Source organism: Clupea harengus, chromosome 13, assembly GCF_900700415.2.
Source record: "Clupea harengus chromosome 13, Ch_v2.0.2, whole genome shotgun sequence".
NCBI classification, from domain to species: domain Eukaryota; kingdom Metazoa; phylum Chordata; class Actinopteri; order Clupeiformes; family Clupeidae; genus Clupea; species Clupea harengus.
The window spans coordinates 3,696,393-3,719,237 of NC_045164.1; the positions used below are offsets into that span (position 1 = coordinate 3,696,393).

The 22,845-nt window shown below is 46.8% G+C and overlaps 1 protein-coding gene across 1 annotated transcript in view; it reads left to right on the forward strand.

Annotated features, from left to right (window-relative positions):
- The window catches only part of LOC105890924 (sorbin and SH3 domain-containing protein 1), a 58,162-nt gene that overhangs the window by 25,738 nt on the left and 9,579 nt on the right, over nt 1-22,845 (forward strand). Inside the window, exons 11-21 of the mRNA XM_042709484.1 lie at nt 514-546; nt 639-738; nt 2,188-2,302; nt 3,983-4,066; nt 9,633-9,682; nt 13,439-13,614; nt 16,381-17,913; nt 19,653-19,738; nt 20,137-20,304; nt 21,873-21,919; nt 22,291-22,405. Of these exons, the coding sequence (XP_042565418.1) occupies nt 514-546; nt 639-738; nt 2,188-2,302; nt 3,983-4,066; nt 9,633-9,682; nt 13,439-13,614; nt 16,381-17,913; nt 19,653-19,738; nt 20,137-20,304; nt 21,873-21,919; nt 22,291-22,405 (2,507 nt within the window). The remainder of the gene's footprint in view (nt 1-513; nt 547-638; nt 739-2,187; nt 2,303-3,982; nt 4,067-9,632; nt 9,683-13,438; nt 13,615-16,380; nt 17,914-19,652; nt 19,739-20,136; nt 20,305-21,872; nt 21,920-22,290; nt 22,406-22,845) is intronic.

Genomic DNA, 22,845 nt, shown 5'->3' on the forward strand with positions numbered 1-22,845 from the left:
GTCCTGTTCCAGGACCTAGTCACAGAAGAAACCATTTAAGCATTTTGTGCCTCATCATTTGTATACCTACTTGGAATGGTATGTCAAAGAACAATCTCTCATTTCATGGTGGCTAATGAAGAAGAGAGAGAGAGAGAAAGAGAGAGAGAGAGAGAGAGAGAGAGAGAGAGAGTCTACCCCCTAATGGTCTGTCTGAACATATAAACAAGCCGCTTCAAAATGAGCTGATCAGCTGCTAATGGCTGTTATACACGGCATGTTAATCCAGTCCATTTTCACTTACATATGCGCCCCAGTAATGCTTTATACATGTATTCACATGAGCAGAACGCTCAGAGAATTAGGAGACGATGAATGGGTTATGTAGCCTGGAAAAGAAATAAATACTTTTATAACCCTGACTTTTTGACAAATTTTCAAGGGTATCAATACTGTCCTGTCCTATCTGGATGTATTGCACAGCCTTTCTCTGTTTAAATGTTTTGTAAAACATGTCATGTTTGTTTCTTCTAGATGATGGGCCTTCCTATATATATGCTGAAGAAGGTGAGAGATTTGGAAATTTCCAGGTTAAAACGCTTACTGTGTTTATTATTTCACACAGCAAAGCTTGAGGCTTGTTCTAAATTGTGTTACAGAGAGGAGTGTGCCTGTCGCTAAAAGTGCAATGGACACAGGCTCCAGTGCGAAGCTTCCTGTGCCAACAAGAACATCTTCCCTCAAGCCTGCCACTGAAAGGTAGGTTATTTTATTTTGTTCTGTTAGAATGATTGGTCATGGATGATTTCATGTAGCATTTGAAGGCAATATTCCCAGATTTAGAAATATGTGAGCAGTTCATGTTAACAAAAACATGACAAAACATGATCATCTTATCAGTTAAGTGTTTATAAGAATGTGTGTGTGTGTGCTGGACATTCTTAAGGAGTGTTTTCTAATAGGGTAGTATTACAGAGAACTTTGAACTCTGACCTGTCAACCCCCTCCCCCCCACACACACACATACTGCTTACTCTCTCACACTCTCACAAGCCATCAAAACCGCCTCCCATGATTCATGGAGCTATATAATTACGTACTGAGCTGCAGTGTACGTCAGTACAACCCCAGCTGCATGTTTACAGAGAAGATAGTACTTCAAGGCAGGGTTTTTTTTTGTACCGCAGCACTCTCTAATCCTCAGCTTACACGAGAAAGCATCATGTCAAGAGTAGAGTCATCTGCGCCAACACAATCCATACCCGACAACTTTCCCCACTCACACACATTTGTCCATTTGAATGTGTGGTATTTGCGCCGTGGTAGATCAATGGATAAAGGGATGGGTAGGGACAGGTGAGGAAGGCTAAAAGAATGGAAGGGGATGAGGGGGAAGGCTGGTTGAAGTGGCAGATGGTTGGGCTTCTGTTGTGGGAGCAGCTCCAGGTCCGTGTGTGTGTGTGTGTGCGAGTGGGTGTGTGTGTGTGTGTGTGTACGTGCGTGTGTGTGTGTGTGTGTGTGTGTTCGTCACTGTGTTTGGGGGGGGGGGGGGGGGGGGTTAATGGGTGAGTGCTCAAGCAGAAGGCACTTGTGAAAATAATATGCACTCATTCATTATTAAAGAAAACAGCAATATGAGATGGAGAGGCAGGAAGGAAAAGTGTGAAGCTTTTTATCAAGACCCTGATAATTACTTACAGCTAAGGACAGCTTTTCAAACATTTGATAATTACTCACTATTAATTTTACCATTAAGCCCACTTTATGTTTTCTCGATTGAAACCACACACTAGCAGAAGATCCCAAATCCCAGTTATTTGTGTGCCCCAGACAAGAGTGAAAGTACACTACTCTGTTTTTCATCATTTGGTATCACAGCATGTCTCCACATTTCCTTGAGGCTGTAGACTGGTGTTTCATTAAGCGCTGATGTGTTTCCTGATTAGTTTTGTGATTAGAGGGACTAAATTGGGGGAGAGGTCGGCCCTGAGTGCTGCCTTTGCAGCATTGCTTCGCAGCTCTGCCTGGGAAAACTCCTCTGATGGAAATATCATCTGAAAAAAAATGGTTGCCATGGAGACTTTCCTCATTGGGGATCTGTTCGCTCTCTCTCCTTCCTCTTTACCTCTCTCTCTTTCTCTCTCTCTCTCTTTCTCTGTCTGTCTCTCGCTCTCTCTCTCTCTTTCGCTGTACTCAACACCCCTGCAGGAATGACTGGGAACCCCCTGACAAGAAGGTAGACACCAGGAAGTATCGTGCCGAGCCAAAGAGCATCTTCGAGTATGAGCCAGGGAAATCATCCGTGCTGAGGCAGGAGAGAACGGTACTTTCATCACATCATCTTCCCCTCTCCCTCTCTCTCTCCCTCTCTCTCTCTCTGTCTCTCTCTCTCCCTCTCTCTCTTTCTCTCTCTCCCTCTCTTGTTTTCTCTCTCTTATCTCTGTCTTTAAACCTTCATGTTGCATGGTCTTTAGCAAGCGGTTTACTTTGAGGAATCTTACTAGGCTGTTTTCATGCACTGGGTCAGACATCACCAGAGTGGAGGATGCTACTTGTATGGGGGCACAAGACGTATTTCATTTTCTAATGGCTCCTCCGTCTGTGATTTTCGACCTTGCTGCCTTTGTAAATGTGTTGCTAAGAAATAATGAGGTCAGTTTGCTCTATTTGAAGACGGTGAAGATTGTATTGATCCTTTCACGATATGGAACTGTGCCTTGTCCTTGAACATCTTATCTGAAGTGACCCAATTCCGCTGTGACCCCTCCGGAACAAAGCAGAATGAAAAGAACAGAGCAAGACCGGCAAAGCTTTGACTCTGTGATAGACATGTCATGCCTGTATGGCCGGCTCATACAACTACACTTTTCCTTTTTTTATGCGAAAGGAAATCTGCAGTTCTTCTCGCAGACATATCAGCGTAGCTAGTGTTTGTGGACAGCTACCCACTGTCACTCTTCCCGGCCGCCACGGCTCCCAGGCACCCACTGGGTGACGTGCAACCGGAGAAAGGAAAAAGCGCTCCCGTTTTCAGGCAGTGGTTATCTGATGACATAATGCCATAATCACTGTTTGCCTGTGACTCAATTATACCCGGCCGTGAGGGATTACACATCCTTTTTTGGATGCTTCCCAGCAGCAGCGGGGGCAGTGGCGGCAGCACCAGCCTTGTCGCCGTGGAAACCCAGCAGGCCATGACTGCCATCCACTGTGCCTCCAATTCTCTTATTACCAGGGAGGTAGTGGTGGATCAGCATCAAAGTGGCTTTTTTTGGTAGTAACTTTTCCAGTAGTTGGTTTCTTTTTCCCTGTCATTTTTGGGGGACTTTGTGACCTCTTTGATATCCTAAAATAGATCCACGCACTGTTAAACGCAAGTGTCGGCATACTGGCCTGAGGGCATACAAGTTATATTGGAAGCAATTTTAAACCCTACACTGAGTGAAAAATGAAGCACACTTTTTGTCCCATATTCTTTCAAAATGATTTTTCTCAACACATGAGTCTCTACAGGATTGTCGGTGACTATTCTATTTATAGTCGCTACATCGTTACATCGCATTACAATAACTTTGCACTAGTGAAAATCCATTGTGTTCTCATTTTATAATGATTAACAAACTAAAGTCCACTGTAATTGCCATACATGTTAATGCATAGATGTTGTATGTATGCTCTAATAAAGAGAGAAAGAGAGAGAGAGAGAGCGGGTGCACGGCCAGAATCGGACAAAAACCAGACACACCCAGCCATGAGGTCACGTTGAAGACAGTAATCGAATTCTCAGTCCCTTTCCCTCCTCTCAGCCACACGGTGTCTACGCATGTGATGTCTTTCTCTGTCCTGAGATTATGATGTGAGAAATATTTAATCCGATATTTCGTCACGGCCATGCATCATAGATTCTCATTTTTTGTCTGTGCTGGATCTCAACTCAACCCTGTGCTGAACTGTCTTCTCTTTCTCTTTGTCCTCCTGTCCTTGTCGCCATACCCCTTTGTAGAAACAGGACATAAGCCCGGATGATGTAGATTTAGAGAATGAGCCTTGGTATAGATTCTTTTCAGAGATGGAGTTGGGAAAAGTGGTAAGTTGTTATTCATGTCACCAGTGAAAGTGTCTTTAAAAAAAAAAATGTATGCATGCCATAACATCTGTGCTCTGTAGTCTAAACAAATAAACATCAACATATTATGTCTGTCTCAACATCATCCCCTCCTCCATTTCATCTCTCCACATCCATACTCATCCCTGTCATCATCTTGATACATCTTGGTCTCTGGTTCAGTCCATTTGTCCATGTGGCAAAGCCTCCATTGAAAGTCATGAAGAAAGTCTTTATGAGAAATGGAACACTGGCATGGAACATTGGCAATGGAACACTGGCATTTGAAAACAGATTATAGCAATCAGTGGCTGTTGTCCAGGTACCCCATGGCTTTTGCAGTCATGTTTCTTGTACTGACTCTTTGTTATACTCACTCTGTCAAAGAATACTTGCATATTTTCTCTCAGAGAGTAGAGACAGAGATTCACTCTGGGAATGGTCAATTGAAACAGTATTGTTGATATTCTATGTGACCAAAAAAAAGACACACAAAAAGTATTGTTGTACTGCTAAGTTGACAAATACCATAACAGGAAGCCACTCATGTCTCCAGACTGTTTTGGATGCCTGTTTTGTCTGGTTGCTTTTGTATGGTTCTGAGGCGGTGTGAGTCATCTATACATCCACACTCCACTTTCTGTGCAGCTCAAAACCAGGTGTTCTGACTTGTGTAATGGATGAGCAGACAGATGTAACCCTGTGGGCTGCAGTGTGCTGGTGTCTTGCAAAGGTGTGCCATCTGGAAACAGCTGTGTTAGAGCAACAGAAAGCGAAATTATGTCAATTGCTGAAATGCAGGTCGAGCGATTTTACTGGAGTGGGTTGACTTCAACCAGCTGTCAGGAAACAACTGCATCCTGTGGTGGGGCTGTGATAGAAGTGATGGAACATAAATCTGTCTGTCTTACACACACACACACACACACACACACACACACACACACACACACACACACACACACACACACACCCGCGCATATATATATATACACACACTGTGCAGGTCTAAACAAGCTCAATTGTGCCCATATTCAATTGTGGGTAGTACTCAGACGAATGTTCATTAGTATGAAGGATTGTTTAAAAAGATTAATGACAATGATGAAGTAGCAGTCTAACTGTCTCCATACAGGTTGAAGCCTTTAAGCCTACAGTCTCTTTCCTGCCCTTGGCAGAGAATGTAACAGATCAACCTTTCCTCACTTGTGTGTTCCATTGGATACATATGCTTCTATACATCAACCCGTAGCATGAGAGATTGCCATTCAGATGTATAGCGAGCTTAGTGATGGTTATGATATATCAAGCCCATCTGTGCCATGGGCTTATATGGGTTTTATTTTAGCGTGTTATACCTCGCAGGTGCCCTTGACGTTGGATTCAGGGCTAGGGCAGCGTCTCTGTCCCTGTCCAGGGTTCGTCAACTTGGGTTGGGTGTCCAATAGAAACCCTGTTGCTGACTTGGCTGCAATGCCTTCAATGCTCTAGGAATGGTCCTCACAAGTATGACTCTGGTGGCATGGTGCCTGCGCCGCAGTGTCAGCAAATCAGCACCTTTGAGTAAGTAGTGCATTTGTTGCGGCTCACATTGCACTTGAGGGCATGGACGGGTAGCAAGGTTACTGAAAAGTCAGGGGCTGGCTCCTGTAATGACTGCCACTTTAATGTCCCTCTTGCCTTGAGGGGTGAATTAAACAGATAGAGCCGAGGTAACGTTTGACAAAAACATCAGGCACCGGTTTCTCCGTTGCGACTCTTGCTGTGTCACTGCCAAGATTGAAGAATGGTGAAGAGGTGAAGCATGCAGATATGTGGTGTGGACCTACTTAGTACATTCGTTTGAGCATCTATGTCAAGTGACAAGACGCTTTGCTATGTACTATGCTGTCTGTCATCAGTGACCAGCAGTGATACTGACTCAGGCTGGAAGCAGGCTGGTTATTGACATGACAGGCTCTTCACACAGCAGCCGTATAGTCCTACGTCTCAGCCTTGGATGTGGGAAGTTCTCGCAGGCTTACGCCAGGCAAGCCTCGTCCTGAGTGATTCATCATTTAGTCACACTGCTGCTCGCTGTGCCCCTTGCAGGCACATCACGGATGGCCTCCTCCTCCTCCTCCTCCTCGCTGCCTTTTATGACCCTTGCAGGCTGCTGTAGACGGTCAACGTGTAATTACGCCTGTGGGTTGATGGGCAAAGTGACATTTACTTTCCTCTTAAGGAACTTGAAAAAGCCTGCCGGGTTCAGCTTATTGGCTGACGTCGCCCAGCTCGCTCGCGCTCAGGGTCGTCGACTGTGAGGTAATGAAAAAGTCCTCACAGGCAGACATAGAGCACAGACACAGAGCACTGGAATGAGTGCAAATTCCCCAAGTACTTTGTAATAGTTACAGAAAGGGGCTCGCTTATGACCACACAAACTTAAGAGCTCAAGTCATCAGGTTACAAGACCACGAGTTATGTGGAGCTTCCAGTACGTTAAAAGACGTGGGTCAGTTTTCATGTGGTGCTTTACAGGCAGTGTATTCTCACACATTCTTGCCCCCACTCGCAGTGTTACAGAGGCTGTCATCCTCTCCGCCGGATCCCGTGTCTGTCTGATAGAGGCGCTACCTCATATGGTGGGGCCCGCGCAGTGGAAACCACAGTCATGGGTGACACGTTAGTCTCTGTGTGCTCCCTTAACACTGATGTTGAGAAAGGCAGAAGAAGGGGAAGGTTGTAAGGGGAGGGGGTTAGAGGAGCAGACCCTGGTTGATGGGTCTCAGGAGGTATGTAACCCAAGTCTGTGAACTGAGTCACACACACTGAGTTGAATGACTGCCCCCTCTCATCATGCGCGACCGCCCGGCAACCCCCCACACTGACGCGACCTACAGGAAGTTCGGCATCATGTTTACCATACCATGCCACGCTCCTCTTTCACATTCCTATCATTTCAATGCTTTAAAACCACCCGCGCATTAAAAATGCACCAACAAATGCAATCATCAATGCACCAACATAACAAAACAATCAGTATGCTAACAAGTTACTGTCATTATGTAAACCCGCTCTAGTGAATTAAGGCCCCGTTTTTGCAACGGAAATGGTTCCCCTGTAAGGACCGTGGCAGCAAGGCCTATTTTTTGCCGCCCCCCAACACCATGACCTGCATAGTAAGCCTATTTATACATTTGAAAAGTAGTAAATTTCCTTGAGTCATCTCCAACACCTGTTAGGAAACAGGCATATGAAAATGGGCAAACATTGTTAACACACTGTTCCACTGAATCGCCCCGAGCGTCAAGGGAAAGGAATTTTGCAGGGCTTTGCTCAGACAATGGCGAGGTAGGGAAGCCGTGTAGCATGTGCTCCGTGTGTGGATGAAAACACCTGAGACCTGAGCAGCTGAGACATGGCTCCATGTTAATGTGGAATATCCAGAGGAAGCGCATTGCTAATCAACCAGTGGCTCATCAGCTATAATTGGATAAGACGTAATTGGATAATCGTTCCGGAGCAAATGGACCAATGGGTGGGTATCACTCCAGTGCCAGCTATTATAGATAGCTATAAAGCACGACTATTTATCATTCTTCCCCTTTCCCTTTCAGTTTGTTATTGTTATGCTTCAAAGAGGACCATACTGAGAAACCAAACCAGTTTGATACTGATATTTGATGTTTTGGACAAATGCACCATTTTGTTCCCTCTTCCATTCACCAGTTTGTTCATTTGTGTCATTGTGTTTGTGTATACCGTGCCGCCTCTTGGCAAAGCTTCATAGTGCTGCCTCTCACTCTGCTATCTGCTGGATCAATCTGGAAGCTGCGTTTTTGTCCTGCCACTTCTGATACGCGTAGAGCATGAGCTTCCTGTTTGTTCTGTGTTTGAATTGAGTGCCAGGCTCAATTACACTGCACATGTGTTGCAGGGTGGCATCACAATCACAAAAGTGATAGACAGAGATAAGCCAGGAAGAGACTGGACCAGAATGGTGTCAGTGCAGACATTCAGGCTGAGGTTTTTTTTTGTGTTGTTGTTGTGGCTGCTGTTTTGTGCTGGCCTTTTTGTTGCTTTGGGTCGAGGGTTGTTCTAGAAGGGCGAAACAGACCCCGGGAACACTAGGTGTTTATAAATAGATATGAGTTTAGACCTGCCAGGATGACATTCTGCTCCCATAAAGATAGGCATTCATCGTCAAAGGTTATTAATGATCCTTCTTCCCCCCGGCAACCCATCGGAAAGGTATGCAGCGGTCCAGCGATTTGTATGTCTACTCTCACACAGACAGAGAGGAGGGAGGGAGGGGTGTGATGGGGGGAGGGGGGTACAAGGATGGAAAGATAGAGGGGTCCAAGTGGATGCATGTAGCCTTTTCCCCCAAAGGGACACAGGCACCGTCTGTCCGGTCCCCGGGATTGTGCAATCGTATTTGCAAACAACACTTGTGGCCACGGTCGCCACTGTCACTTGTTTTATTTTTACCACTGTGTGACGTCCATGTGGCAAAAGGCAACAGAAACAGTGGCCTAAAATTAGCCGCCTCTAAACCATTCAAAAGGCAAGGGGGTGTGCTGCCCCAGCAAATAGCTCTCCCTGTGTTTTGAATTGACTTGAGTTGCTGCCTCAAAATAACCACCTGCCTGGCCAATGAGATTGCACCGATGTGTCAGCGTGTGTGGCCATGTGAAACTTTCACGCATATTGTTGTGTCCGTGTGTGTGTGTGTGTGTGTGAGAGTGTGTGTGTGTGAGAGAGAGAGAGAGAAAGTTTGTTAATTTAAGTGCATGTGCTTTTCTGTGAGCTTTCACTTGTGTTTATACTTCCAGATTTTTATAGCTTGTTTGTATGGTGTGTTTGTGTGTGTGTGTGTGTATCTAAGTGTGTGTGTGTGTGTATCTAAGTGTGTGTGATTGTGTGCTTGTGTGTGTGTGTGTATTTGTCAGAATTTTCTGAGTTCCTGTGTGTGCGTGCACATGTGTGTGTGTATATGTGAAAGAGAGTGCCTGCTTGCGTGCCTGTCCATGTAATTTGGCCTGCTTCCCACACCAGCTGGTTAATTGTCCCCTGGTTTGGTCGGCTGGTAATGAGTGTGACTCAATAGCAGACAAAAGAGCGAGCCTGTGTGAGCCAGAGACACCAGCTGATTGGTCGAGCCACTGACAGCCCCCTCCCCTCACGGGCCCCCCTCACAGACGCACGTCCCCCTTCTCCCCTCCTCCCTCTCCTCCTCCTCTTTCCTCTCCTCCTCCTCCTCCTCAGATTCCTCCCCTCCTCTCTGCCGCTTGTTTTCTCTAACTTGCATGTGGTGCCAAAACACACGCTCACTCCCTCCATGTCAAGCTTCGTCCGGAGAGGCTAAGAGGCTACGAGCTAAAAGACCCAGCGCTCCCAGAGGCTCACACACAGACACACACGCGCACGGAGACAAGAGGAGACCGAGAAGCAGCGCCAGCCCGCCAGCCAGCCCCAGCCACTTATGTGCCTTGTGCATTTCTAGCTGGAAGAGACCATCCCCGCCGGATTTTTATCAATGACTTCTTTGTTTGGTCTGTTGCAGAGTGCCCCTACTTTCACCCCCCTGGAGACACCTTCCGATCTACAGCAATAGTAAGTTCACCTCTCTACTCTTTTATTCCCCATCTTTTCACTGATCATTGTGGACACCCCCCACCCCCATCTTCCGTGTGCGCTGTGTAATGCCTGGCTTTTGTGTTTATTTCTGAAGGTGTATTTTAACCTCAGCAAAAGCTGCCAGACATTTTTTCTGTGAAACAGTCCGTTGAGATTTTTCTCCCCCCTTTTCAGAGGGAGAGGGAGGGTAGGGGGACCCCAGCTTCCTGCAGGGGCTCCTGTGAATGAATGCTAGCAATGGCAAAACAGTCGACCCTCTGTATGTGTCCACATGTGTATGTGTGTGCGTGTCTGTGTGCGTATGGTATGTATGTGGGGGAGTTTACACTAATGTGTGTGTGTGTGTGTGTGTGTTTGCATGTTTGTTTGTGTGTATGGAGGAGTCTACATATGTGTGTGTGTCTGTGTAAGTGTTTGGTGTATGTGTGGGGGAGTTTACGCGTGTGTGTATGTGTGTGTGCTCATGTGTGAGTGTGTGTGTGTGTGTGTGTGTGTGTGTGTGTGTGTGTGTGTGTGTGTGTGTGTGTGTGTGGGCCAGAGGGAGGGGTGGTAATGGAAATGGACGTAAGGGCAGGGACAGCATGCGCTGATATCTTCCATGCCCTTCCCATCTGAAAATAAAACCTGGACGTCTTTCGTGGAACGACAGGCCATGCCAGCGCCTCCCCTCCCCTCCTCTCCCCTCCTTTCCCTCCGCCGCTGGGGCAGTCCCCACTATCAGCACCGGCTATCTCCTCTATCTCTTGCATATGCATGAAGGTGTGAAGACCATTAGTTTTACTGCGGAAACATTCCCGTCCCAGCCAGGGGCGGGGGCTAGGGGGGGATGGCTTGGGGGCTCTTTACTACTCTGTTCTGCCAGACTAAACAGCTTTGAGCCTCTTGTTTACGTCTCTTGCACAGATTTATATTTGGATGAGATGCAAAGGACTCCAGATGAAACCATGCTGTCTTTTTTTCTTGTGGTCTTTTCATGCCTTAGAACTTCCCCCAAAAGTGTTTACATGGTCACTGACTCTTTTTGGACATTTTTAAAAACATGGCATTATCATTCAGTGTTTTCCCCCTGAAAATATTTCCCTCCACTTTGTGTTTGCTGAGCACTCGTGTTGAGTTAGAGGAGGAATCGGAGAATAAACTGATATGCAGATCCTACAGTTGGCCCTGGCTATCCACACCTCCTCCAGCCTCCGCGGGGCTTTTGGAGGGAAGAAAGAGAGAGATGTTTTTCGCAGCTCCACACTTAAGTAAGTCATACGTAGAGGAATCTGGTGAAGAGTTTAAGAGAGCTTTTTTGGGTGGATGAAACTGTCTACGATCCCCCTTTCTCCCCCCCCCCCCCCCCCCCACCTCCAAAAAATGGATGAATGCTCATCTGTTAGATGAGCTGCCAGAGAGAGAGAGAGAGAGAGAGTGACCCTTTAAAGCAGCGTCTCAATAATGCCCATGTCACAATCAAGCGACAAAATTATTCAGTCACATTGCTGCAATTATAAATTGTGACATGATGGTGAAATTAAGTCATTTGACCTTACAGAGACAGGCTATGAAAACAAATGAATGATGAAAGAGTTTTCCCTCTAAAACAGTTTTTTTCTTTTCTTCGGGGATCTTAGGACATCTGTTTGAAGAGGGAGGGGGTCTCAGTTTGTTGGTAGGAAGGATGTTTTGCTTTCAGGGGAGTTCCATTGTTTTTGCAGGACCATATGATTCGCTTTTCCTGCAGCATTCCAAAAGACCCTTGCTGTTTCAAAAAGACGTCTGAAAATGAGCCAGTGGCTTTCCCCCACCCGTGATCTGCCTTTTTTAACAGCAAAGGACATGCCACAGACTGTTTTGATGTTTTGATTGGTGAGGCTGCTCCACATTGTACCCAAAAACGGTAGCCGCACGTCAAAGCACTCTGATAGGTGGGACTAAAATGTCCCTCTCTTCAACTCTCATTTATCCCTTGCTGTTAATGCTAGCTGAATGTAGTCAGTTAGATAATACTGGACAGATCGTTTCCAGTCGTCAAGCTGGGGAGTGGGAGTGGGGGGTGCGGGGCTGTTATGCAACTGCCCATGCAGGACCCCCCCCCCCCAACCCTCGTCTGGGCCACCGGCGTCTATCGCGTGACGTGTTAATATGTCATAAGTGCCTTCTCTAGGGGGATCGTCTGGGATGTTCCAAGGAGTTATGTCACTTATGCCGACTCATATGCAAGCGTTACCGGAATATAAACCCCCCCCCCCTCTCTCTATTCCCCTTGCAAATATCCCCACCCAGTCATCCAATCCCCCCACTCACGTTGAAACAAAGTTGGCCACTGGCGGACTCCATGCAGGACCTTGTTCTGGAAAGCACAAAGCCACCATTGTGGAAGCACGGGAAAAAAAGGAATGCAAGTTGGACAGAACATTTGTCTGGAATTGCTTAAGTATGTATCCTGCCATATAAAAAGGACAGTGTGCTCTATAAATGCTCTCCAAGTGTAGGGCACTGAATTGGCTACTATGGAAGGAGCAGACCTCCAGGAATTTGGGGATTTTCACTTTGACCATTCATAAAACAATGTGCTGAAACTGAAGGTGAAAGCTGGGTTTCTGTCAAGCACAGCATTTCACGAGTCTCACTTACCTTCCACATGTGCACCCTTAAAGGCAAAAAAGCAAATTAAGTCAACTATTACTCAAAGTGTTTTGAACACAACTCATTCACTTCTTTTTGCCTGTGGAAAAGATTTGCAAGCCAACAATTGCTCATTTCACACAAGTTGCTGCATGCATCACATGTGACGTGAGTTTGATCATGTGAAATTAAGATTTAACCGGCAAAATGTGACTTTTATCCACATGTGACCTCCCAACAAGAAACCCCTTGTCTCTATACTATGTATTTCCACCACACATAGTTATGCCTTCTGCGTAAAAAGATCAGAGATAAACACTCTGCCGACAGTCAGGAGGAGTGGATGATATCTACCCTGTGAAGAAGTGCAGGTGCATAACCTCCGGAGCCGCATATGGGAAAGCTTAATATTTTTAGACCGCTTCCAATGTGGACCCTCAGGAATGCACAGATAAGGGGTTAACCTGGCTCGCGCTGTTTACTTCAGCCAAGAAAGTTCCCTATCACCAGGCCTTAGGAGAGATACATAAGCTAATTCCTTTCCAGCACGGCCCAGGACGTAAGACGATGAGAACAGATTCCTTTTCCCGGGGCTGGAAGGGCAAAGGTGAAGCCTCTGCTCTGTATATCTGTGTGTTTACGAGGAAGTATGGCCTCACCAGTATCACTTAAGTCATTGGTTCCTTTTAAGAGGGGAACTCTGGGTAATAAAAACAACACGTGACCTTTCGAAAAAAACTTGGTGTTAATTAACACTGGAGCGAGTTATCCTCTGACAGATTTTTATCCAAACAGATAAAAGTTCTCTCCGCTAATCAGGCTTATGGTCCGAAAGCAGCTTTACTTAATGCAGTGCTGGCATCTCTTTCTCTCCCTCCCTTCCCATTTTCTCTCTCTCCCTTCCTCTCTCTCTCTCACACACACACACACACACTCTTTCTCTCTCTCTCTCTCTCTCCCTCTCTCTCACACACACTCACACACACACACTAACTCTCTCTCTCTCACACACACACTCACACACACACACTAACTCTCTCTCTCTCTCTCTCTCTCTCTCTCTGTCACACACACACACACTCACACACACTTTCACTGGCTCTCTCTCACTCTCTGTCGCAGCTCCTCCTGTAATACAGACCACAGCGATGAGACTGAGAAGGACGGTGGGTCCAGGGACCCAACCGCTCCAGAATGCGACCGGCACATTTACAAGAGTGTCCTGGAGGGCGGAGACATCCCCCTGCAAGGTCTGAGGGCACTCAACAAGCGCCACCCCAGCTCGTCCTCCTCCAAAGGTAAGACCCTCCGACTAGCACACCCAACTAACCTGCAAACCTGCTCACCTTATCTCTGACGCAGTCAGTATCAGTGTCCCTACTCTAGGGCTGTTCTGAGGGACCCAGCGTACCGCTTGCTCTATGGTTTCTCTGTGATTCTTTTTTAGCTAAGCGTAGGTGACTGGAATCCATCAAAAGGCATAATGGTTGCCTGACGAGCTCAGTCAGGAACACGGTCACTCTGGTTCCCAGGAGCATTCCTAGCTAATGGAAAACTAGGAACTTTTCAATTTAGTCTGGGCCTAAAAATAAAGTGTTGCCCCAACCGCAATGCCAGAGCGAGAGATAGATAGAGAAAGAGAGAGAGAGAAGAAAGAAAGAGAGAGAGAGCAGAACCCTTTGAGCCCCATCCGCGTACTTCCTCATTTGCACGTCAGCTTTGCTTTGTTTTGTGTGGCTCTCACGCTATGCCCCCACCCCCCTCATCTCATGCCATTTGTTTTTAATACAGCCCATTAGAAAAGGTAAAAAAAGAAACATGGCTGGTTCATCCCGATTTAGCCACCTGCCCTCCATTGCGAAATTAGGTTGCCTTTGGTTTCCCTTGCGGAAGGCGGGATTAGCTGGAGGTTAGCGCTGCTTGTCTGTCTGTCTGTTGGTCGGTCTGTCTGCCTGTCTGCAGATAAAGTAGCTGAGGCTTTAGGAGCTTTGGGCCACGGCTCCATGGAGAATTCCAGGGGACAGAGGTGGAGATCCAGAGAGGGGACAGTCGCAGAGAGTGGAAAAATGGAGAGGAGAGAGAGCAAGTTAGAGGGACGGAGGGAGGGAGAGAGAGGGAGGGAGAGACATGATTGAGGAGGAGGTCTAGATTTTAGCTGGGCAAGTTAGGGTGCCGGCAGGGGTGAGATAAACAAGCTGGACCCAACACACACACACACACACACACACACACACACACACAGACAGAGACACGCACACACATGTGGGTGGTTAGGCATGAGGAAGTCAGCTGTCAGAGTGAGGTCAGAGGATGGAATGCCAGCACACGACCCCTCTAAAGAGAAATGCTGACCTGCTGGGGGAGGTGTGTGTCGGAGACGGCAGGGGGTTGGGGGGGAAGGAAAAGGTACGGGCTTGAGTGGTTGAGCTGTTTGATGGGAGTGGGGGGGCTGCCACAGGATGGATGACCCCCACAGCCTTACCCTGCCACAAAAGTGAACATTCAGCTTAATGCCTGATAGTGACAAACAAAAGAGAGTGACCCTTGAGGCACCTTTGGTCCTCAGCTGAGGAGACACTATTCTTCTGGCTCTTTACTAGGCCTGCTAATTATAGCAGGGTCTGGTTTGTCCATTAGTGATATCTGGCCCACTTTTTATGGCTCCTGCATTTGTGCACCTCTGACGCAACCATTTCAGTGGAACTCATTGAGATAGATGAACCTGGCTGGATAAATACTAAATACTAAATACTAAAGGAGTTGTACAAAAGTAAAGGGCTTCAAGTTACACAAAGGCTAGATTTATTTATTTATATTTAGGCATTGGTTTCAAATGGACTTAAATATAGAATTTAACCATGAACAGAGACTTACTTCATTTTCTGTAGCCAAGTTTTTAGGAAAGGCTTAAAACAGTACAGCAGTCATGTTTCTCTTCCTTCCAAACTAATGCTGAAATGCCTGGGCACTGGCTGATGAGGAATGCAGAGAAAATAGTTTCAGTCTGTCATCATGAAGTCCGTATCTATTTTACAGACCTGTTAAAAAACACACAGAGGGGAAAAAAAAGAACAGCAAATGCCTAAGCCAGCTGTCTTACATTTCATAGTCTTTTGGACTGTCAGAGGGGAGAGAGAGAGAGAGAGAGAGAGAGAGTTACCTTTGTTTTACATTCCCTTAAGCTCTATTCAATAGCCTTAGAAAAACAAAAAACAAAAAGACAATTAAATATAGCCATGTTGCATTCCATACACAAACTGTGCATGGCTGTTTTATTGGTTTGGATTGCAAAATGACTTTTTAGAACTCACCCTTGGTTTGGGACAGTTTGTCTGGCTAGACAATGCTCGGCCCAGTGCTCTTGTCTGTCTCTGCAGGGATATTGTGGTTTGTTTGTTAGCGACTAGACAGGCTAGTTGTTTTCCTGAGCAGAGAACCTTCAGTGAGAGCACTGTGCTCTAGTCACTTTCATCCCGAGACAGGCTGGTCCAGGGCTGAGTTTCCTATCCCAGTCTCTGCTTTCACCACCGTGGGCCAAACAGGAAAGCACGGGCCCAAGTGCACACGCTCACAGTTGTTTAGAGTCAGACGGAAAGCTAAGGGGTGTGAGAGCCAGGAGAAATGAGCTGAATTAAGTTATTTCGCATCAGTTTATACACATCACAGCATTTTTCATGCCAGTTTATGTTTTGGGTTCTGTGGTATTTGCCTCGGTGACTATAGCTATGAAGTCATTTTGTGGTGAAAATGATGTTGAATGTTTGATTGGCATGTCATTTTAAAAGCAGAAGATATTAGCTTTAATTTAGCCCTTAAAGCTAATCTGTGGAGATCTGTCAGTCCTCTGAGTGTTACTGTTGAACTGAAGTTCTTCTCCATGCTGCTTTCCTGGACGTTTGTACTTGTTGCTGTTGTTTGTGTGAGTCGTGATTGACAAAATGACATGAGAATTTGTGTTGCTTTAATACTCAGGCATTTTGTTGTTGTGATTTTTAGTATGTGCCAATGTGTTGCTGCCGCAATCTAATATCCTGTTTATTCTGTTATCCTGCATGCTTGCCCAGCGGATTATAAAGGTGGGAATGGCTATATAATTTCACCCTGCTCCTCTGTAAATAGTCGGTCAGTTCTTGCCAGTAATGCGCTAGGTCACCCCTGTAAGGGTAAGAAGCCCTTGTCCGCTGCCAAAGTCTGCATCCCCCAAATACTCCCCTCCAAGTTCAAGCCCAAACTGCTGCCACCTACTGGTGAGAGTCAGGAGAGGACTGAGGCCAACGGGCCCCAAAAGACCCCCAGCTGTGAGGGGTCACACAGGGTCACTAACGGGTGTGTGGAGGACGACGAGGAGGAGCTGGAAAAGGAGGAAGCAGCCGGAACCTGCTCGGCGTCAAAGATGAACAGACTGTCAGAGAGCGTGGAGGATCTAAGGAACGATCCGAGTACAGCTGCGAACCGCAGAAGCGCGGCAGAGTTTTCGGCGCTCTACCGGAACATGCACCAGATCCAGCGGCCGTGCTCGCTGGGCTCCAGCCCTCATGGGAGCGTGCGGAGCCTGACCTCGCTCTTCGAGAAGGTGAGCACGACTGCAGGTGGGGGCAGGGGTGAGGGCGAGATGGGCGAGGGGGGCATTGTCTCCCGAAACGCCGTGTCCTACAGGGTGACGGAGTTCGAGCAGATCATCCAGCGATCGGTGCCCTACACAGCCCCCGTTCGCTCTGCCTCCATGCCCACCCTCCACTGCAGCCAGAGTCCCTCCCACAGCCCGGCCCCTGCCTGCTACCTGCCCTCCGCGCTCTCTGCTGAGTCCCTGGTGGTCTCCGGTGAGGCCCAGCGCTTGGCAGGCTGCCTCCTGGTGGAGTCGGAGGCCAATTCACCTGAGGGAGATGACACCTCCTCGTACTCTGACAGCGAGACGGCAGAAGGCCTGTCCTGTTTTGAGCTCCGCAGCACGGCCAGGGCCGCTGCCGGGAGGCCCGGCTCACACTCGGGCACGGAGGAGACAGAGGCAGACACGGACAGCGGCTCCACTGGGAACGCTCCTACCGAGAACTCATCCTCCTGTGAAGAGGCATTGGTGCCGGACTCGCTCCCCCTCCCACACCTACAGCCAAACCACATTCACCATAACCACCACCACAACCACAACAGTCACCACCACCCTAACCTCTCCCCTCTCCACCTTCACCTCAAGCCAAGCAAATGCAAAGGGTCCTGCCCGGCCTCCTACACCCGCTTCACCACCATCCTCCGGCACGAGAGGCAGCAGGCTGGCAGCACCCAGCCCAGCAAGCTGCTCTCCCCTCTGGACAAGAAGCAGCACGCTATGCCTGCTAACCTCCTACTCATGGGGCCCGCACCCTTCCGCCTCCGGAGGTCACAGCAAGGCAAGCGAACAGGCGCCCTGTCGGCCACCAAGGCACTGGAGCCCCAGCCGCTGATCCCCCAGCGACTTTCCTCTCTGGAGGTGCTGGACCGGCTTAGCAACGGGGAGGGGTCGCCCACGGAGGGCGCCGGGGGCAACAGCGGCGACTTTGGTAACGGGGAAAGTTTGGATGGCAACAGGAACCACCTGTCAGCAGAGGCAACTCACCAGCGAGGTGGCTATCTTCAGACTCTGGGCGCCTGTGTCCTGCTCACACACACACACACACACACACACACACACACACACACACACACACACACACACACACACACACACACACACTCACACATGCACACAGACCCACACATATCACCATGTCTGTGGTCACTCACTTTTATTTCCCTTCCCTGACCTTCTTCTTTGGTTCTTCACGCCCTGGTGACTTTGTGAGACTCCCATCTGGGTTTGGTGTGGCATGCGACCCTGTTTGTTGTTTGTGTGCTGCTCTGCGACCGAGTGACTTCATGGCTCATGATTCATGACCCCCCCCCCCCCTCCCTCCTTCTCCATCTCACTCGCCGCTCTCTGTGTGACTTGCCTGAGGTGCCCGCCGGTCCTGCACCGTGTTTTTTTGTTCTTTATGGTGGTTCCTTGTTGTTCACACTGCCATGGTGTGTCATCTTCAGTTCTTCTGTTTTCACACTCAGCAACCCTCTCGCTCGCTTCCGTCAGGAAGTTCAATCACTTGGTGTTTTGAAGCGTTTACCTTTGTGTATTCATCAGCACCTTTCATTAGTCGCAGTGAAACTGGTATGACATCTCATATAAACTGGTATTCATTTCAGTGTATTAGTGCCAGTGTCAACAATATGTTGGAGCTGTGAATAGATCTGAGAGAGTGTCCACACAATGTAGGTCTGTTTCAAAATGGCAAAGGAGTCTAGAACAATCCCTCAAATACATTTTGAATCTATACATGTTCCTTCTTTATGCTGACTCTGTGCTTGGTTTAGTGTTTTGTCTTTTGATATCTTACAACTTGTTCATCTGATTGTTGTCCTGGTTCGGATATTATTTGGAAAAAAGAAATACATGCTGCATTTATTACCATAGACCTACCATTGGTGTTATGTCTTATGTTGTGGAGGGTATGAACTATTTGCCAGTCACACACTGTTAAATTGGGCAGAATAATTGTGTAAAATTCCACTTTGGGTGTGTTTTTCTTCAAGTGTTGTAATTTCTTGGGTGGCTGCCTAAGTATTTATAGCACGTTGTAAAACAATGAAGAATTTAAAAGTTGTTGCAACACCTCCAAGTAGTTGATTGGCACTGCACTGGAATCATATCAACTGTGTTTCTCCTTCATTTATCATACTTGTGTGTGTGTGTTTCCTGTTAGATCATTTAGACACATCATGGCTTTTACTGATGTCTTGTGACAATCATTATATTACAGACTAAATTAGTGAGTTGTTCCTTTCCTGTCTCAGATACTGAAATTACCCATGAGCCATGATGTGTCCATGTTTTGTGTTGCTGTGCCTTAGTTACGTTTGCTCATTTCAGTGTGCCGGTTTCATCACTCACTTTCACAACTGATGTCTTTGTAATGGAGAACATCTGTTTGTGAAGTCCTCGAATGATTCCACGTTCTATCTATGCTTAGTTGCTTAGTTTTTTTCTCAGGCAAAGCACCATTAATCATTCTTTTACAAACCTGGAATCATGACAGGACACAGTTCTGAGTGTATTTGTGTGTGTGTGTGTGTGTTTGTGTGTATGTGTATGTGTGTCTGAATGCGTGTGTGTGTGTGTGTGTGTGTGTGTGTGTGTGTGTGTGTGTGTATGTTGTGAGTCATGGCGCCTACTGTGTGAATGACTTCACGGTTTGGCAAAGTAGTTTCCAGTGAAGTTCAGCAAGGTCTAATGACAGCGCTGAAGAACTTCTGCTGCTTTTCCCCGTCACAGATTCGGACTCCGGTCTCCCGCCGAGTAGGACGGAGTTCGGGGACGAACCCGATGAGGGTGCAAGGAGGAGATACGGAGACAAAGAGGTGAGACGCCCCTCAGCCGCTGCCGTCTGCTCTCCCAGCTCTTTCGTAAGCCTTATGTAACAAGTCAGAGGCTGCCCATCCCACTCTAGGGCACACGTTGCCCAAGGAATGGCTTGGTTTGGGAACCAACAAGTACAGAGTTTCACAGAGTAATGAACAAACCAGACAGGGTGCTCACTAACTAAGACTGAAGACTGACGTTGTTGTACGTCGTTATATACTTATTAGCACAACTGTAAGAATTGAAATTCATTGCTAATGCTTTAAAGATATATAGCAGTACACTGCAGTGATACAATGATGAACTAAATAAGACCACTTCTTCTTTCTTTTTCTTTCTTTCTTTCTTTTCTTTCTTTCTTTTCCTTCCCATGTCTTTGTGCTTGGGGGGGGTGCAGAAAATTCTGGAGGAGCAGAGGAGGTTGAAGCGGGAGCAGGAAGAGGCTGATATCGCATCGCGGCGACACGCAGGCATTGTGCTGACCCACCACCAGTTTATCACCAACGACCGCTTCGGTGACCTGCTCACTATCAACGACTCTGAAAAGAGGAAATCTGGCCCAGAGGTGTGTGTGTGTATGTGTGTGTGTCTTCTGTGTTTGTGTGAGTCTTTGTGCGCATGTATGAGAGAGCTTTCATGCATTTGTGTCCATCAGCAGCGTCCATATCCAAAGCCCAGCCATTCTGGCCTTCATTACATGTGCATGACATGGTATGTGTATGTGAGATTAGTTTAGTGTGAACGTGTAGAATGGGTCTTGAACCAAGAGTAATCCCATAGTGTTTGTGGGATCAGAGTAGACACCGCTCAATACGTTTGCAGCATTCCTTCAGAAAAAAATGTCAGCTATATTTATACATTACGTGTCGGCCATTCAACCAACAGAATGCCAGGATGCTATGTTTACGGTTCTCAAAGTCTGTTACAATTAATCATGTGTCCTAAAGCCAGCTGCTGCTGCAAAGAACCATCCGGAACGGAAAAACTAAGACATGGACGAAAGAAAGAAAGACAGAGATTGAAAGAGAGAGACATAGAGAGAGAGAGAGAAGGACAGAGGGGCAGCGTAGACACGACGGCCGGGACATCCGTCATCCAGCCTGTCCTGTCAGTATCAGATTTTTATGTGTGAGCCCCTACAGTAGCAGGCCTCTGGTCTTACATGAGTGACAGAAGCACGGAATCACATGTTCTTCATTCCTCCCATTGCTGGAATACTCTCAATGGACGTGTGTGACTAAAAGGGCAGCACCCGCTACCGCAGTGAGCTCACATGTTAAATGCAGCGCAGAGACACGCCAACGCGTCGGGTCAGTTGAATGCGGCCTGCACGTTAGCGGTGCGAACTTGATAATGAAATAATACACACCGCCATTCGCATTCTTTGTTGGCCCACCGATGCGGGTTAAGGGGCGAGGAGTGAAAGAAACATCGTCGGCCCACGTGTCGGTAAACTTTTGTATGAAGTTGATTAGGCAAAAGCCATTGGGATGGGACCACCCAGTATGTTCGAAATGGGCAGCTTCAAAGGAAGCCTTTGAAATAGATAGGAGCGCAGGGTTTAAGACCAGGTCCATAATGTTTTTTTTTTTTTTTTAACCCTCTAATGAAGTGGTGGTACATTGGTGGTGGGACAGGGCAGTAAACAATGTAACAGTGTTTGTAGCACTGGATGATATGGTATATGTGGAGATTCAGTCTCTAATGATCAAAGGGGAGATGCACTTGAATGGTATTGAATCTGTAATCTTACAGGGAGTTAAAAGGCTTTAATTCCTCTTTTATCTTAAAGTTGTCATCTCTCTTGATAGAGGTATTCTTTCTAAAAAAAAAACATATGAAAAAGAAGCAAAAGATTAATCAGATCAATCTATCAGTGATGATTACAGAGACTTTGAATGCAATACATTAGCAGCCTTTAATTCGGAGATTAACATGAATCGGTTTTGAATGGATTTACTGGAGTTAGCTTATCTGATCCCTCAAGCTACTTCAAGCTATCTGAAGAAAAAGGTCTTGTAACAGATTTAAGATTCAGTCTGTGTTCAAATGTTTGTGCTGGTTGACCACAGAACCATGAGCGGATTCTATGTGTTTCTTGATCCTCACACTGGTGCCTCTGATTCTCTGCAGAGAACTCCTGCCTTGGCCAAATTTGACTTTAAAGCTGAAACCCTAAAGTAAGTCCAAACTTGTTGATGTTTTCTTCATTGAATTGCATACATCACTAAAACTACCTTTAGAGTTGAATGAACTGTAACAACTGAGACTACTGTTATCTAGGAAAGAAAATTATCATGGTAATATCGTAGTTGATAGTAGTTGATATTAATTTATAATATATTAATTTATAGTATTATAGTAATGTATTGTTATCCCTAATAACTTTTCATCAGTAACTTAATACCTTGATGGTACACTATCAATCTGCACAGGAATCCTATGCACTCACACTGGACTGGATTTCATGTCTGATTGTCACATTAGAACATGCAGTGTTTAGTTTGAGGTAGGATTGTAACTAAGTGAATTTCCTTCTCCTGGGCCTCAGGGAGCTCCCGTTTCAGAAAGGAGACATTGTGTACATCTACCGGCAGGTGGATCAGAACTGGTTTGAGGGTGAGCACCACGGTCGAGTCGGTATTTTCCCCAGGAGCTACATCGAGGTAAAACAGCCATTCTCTCTCTCTCTCTCTCTCTCTCTCTCTCTCTCTCTCTCTACCTCTACCTCTACCTCACTCTCTCTCTCTCTCTCTCTCTTTCTCTCTCTCTCTACCCCTCTCTCTGTTTTCTCTCTCTCTCTCTGTCCTCTCTCTCTTCCTCCATTCAGATAGGAGTAAAAGTTACACTTGGGTGCCCTCAGCTTATCAGAGCACACAGACAGACCAGAAATGATTCTGCAGGGCGCAGTGGGTGGTATGATGAGGGTAAACAATTCATTTCCATGCAGTCTTATCAGAAGATACACATGGGCTGCTGCTCTTCCTATTGAAAAAATCCTTCCTGTAGTTATCTGTAGTGAATATGTTAGGCTATAGAGAGTGAATGTTCGAGGGAGGGAGCATTCTATTGCACACCCAAAGCAGACTACAAAGTCCTTTGTGTG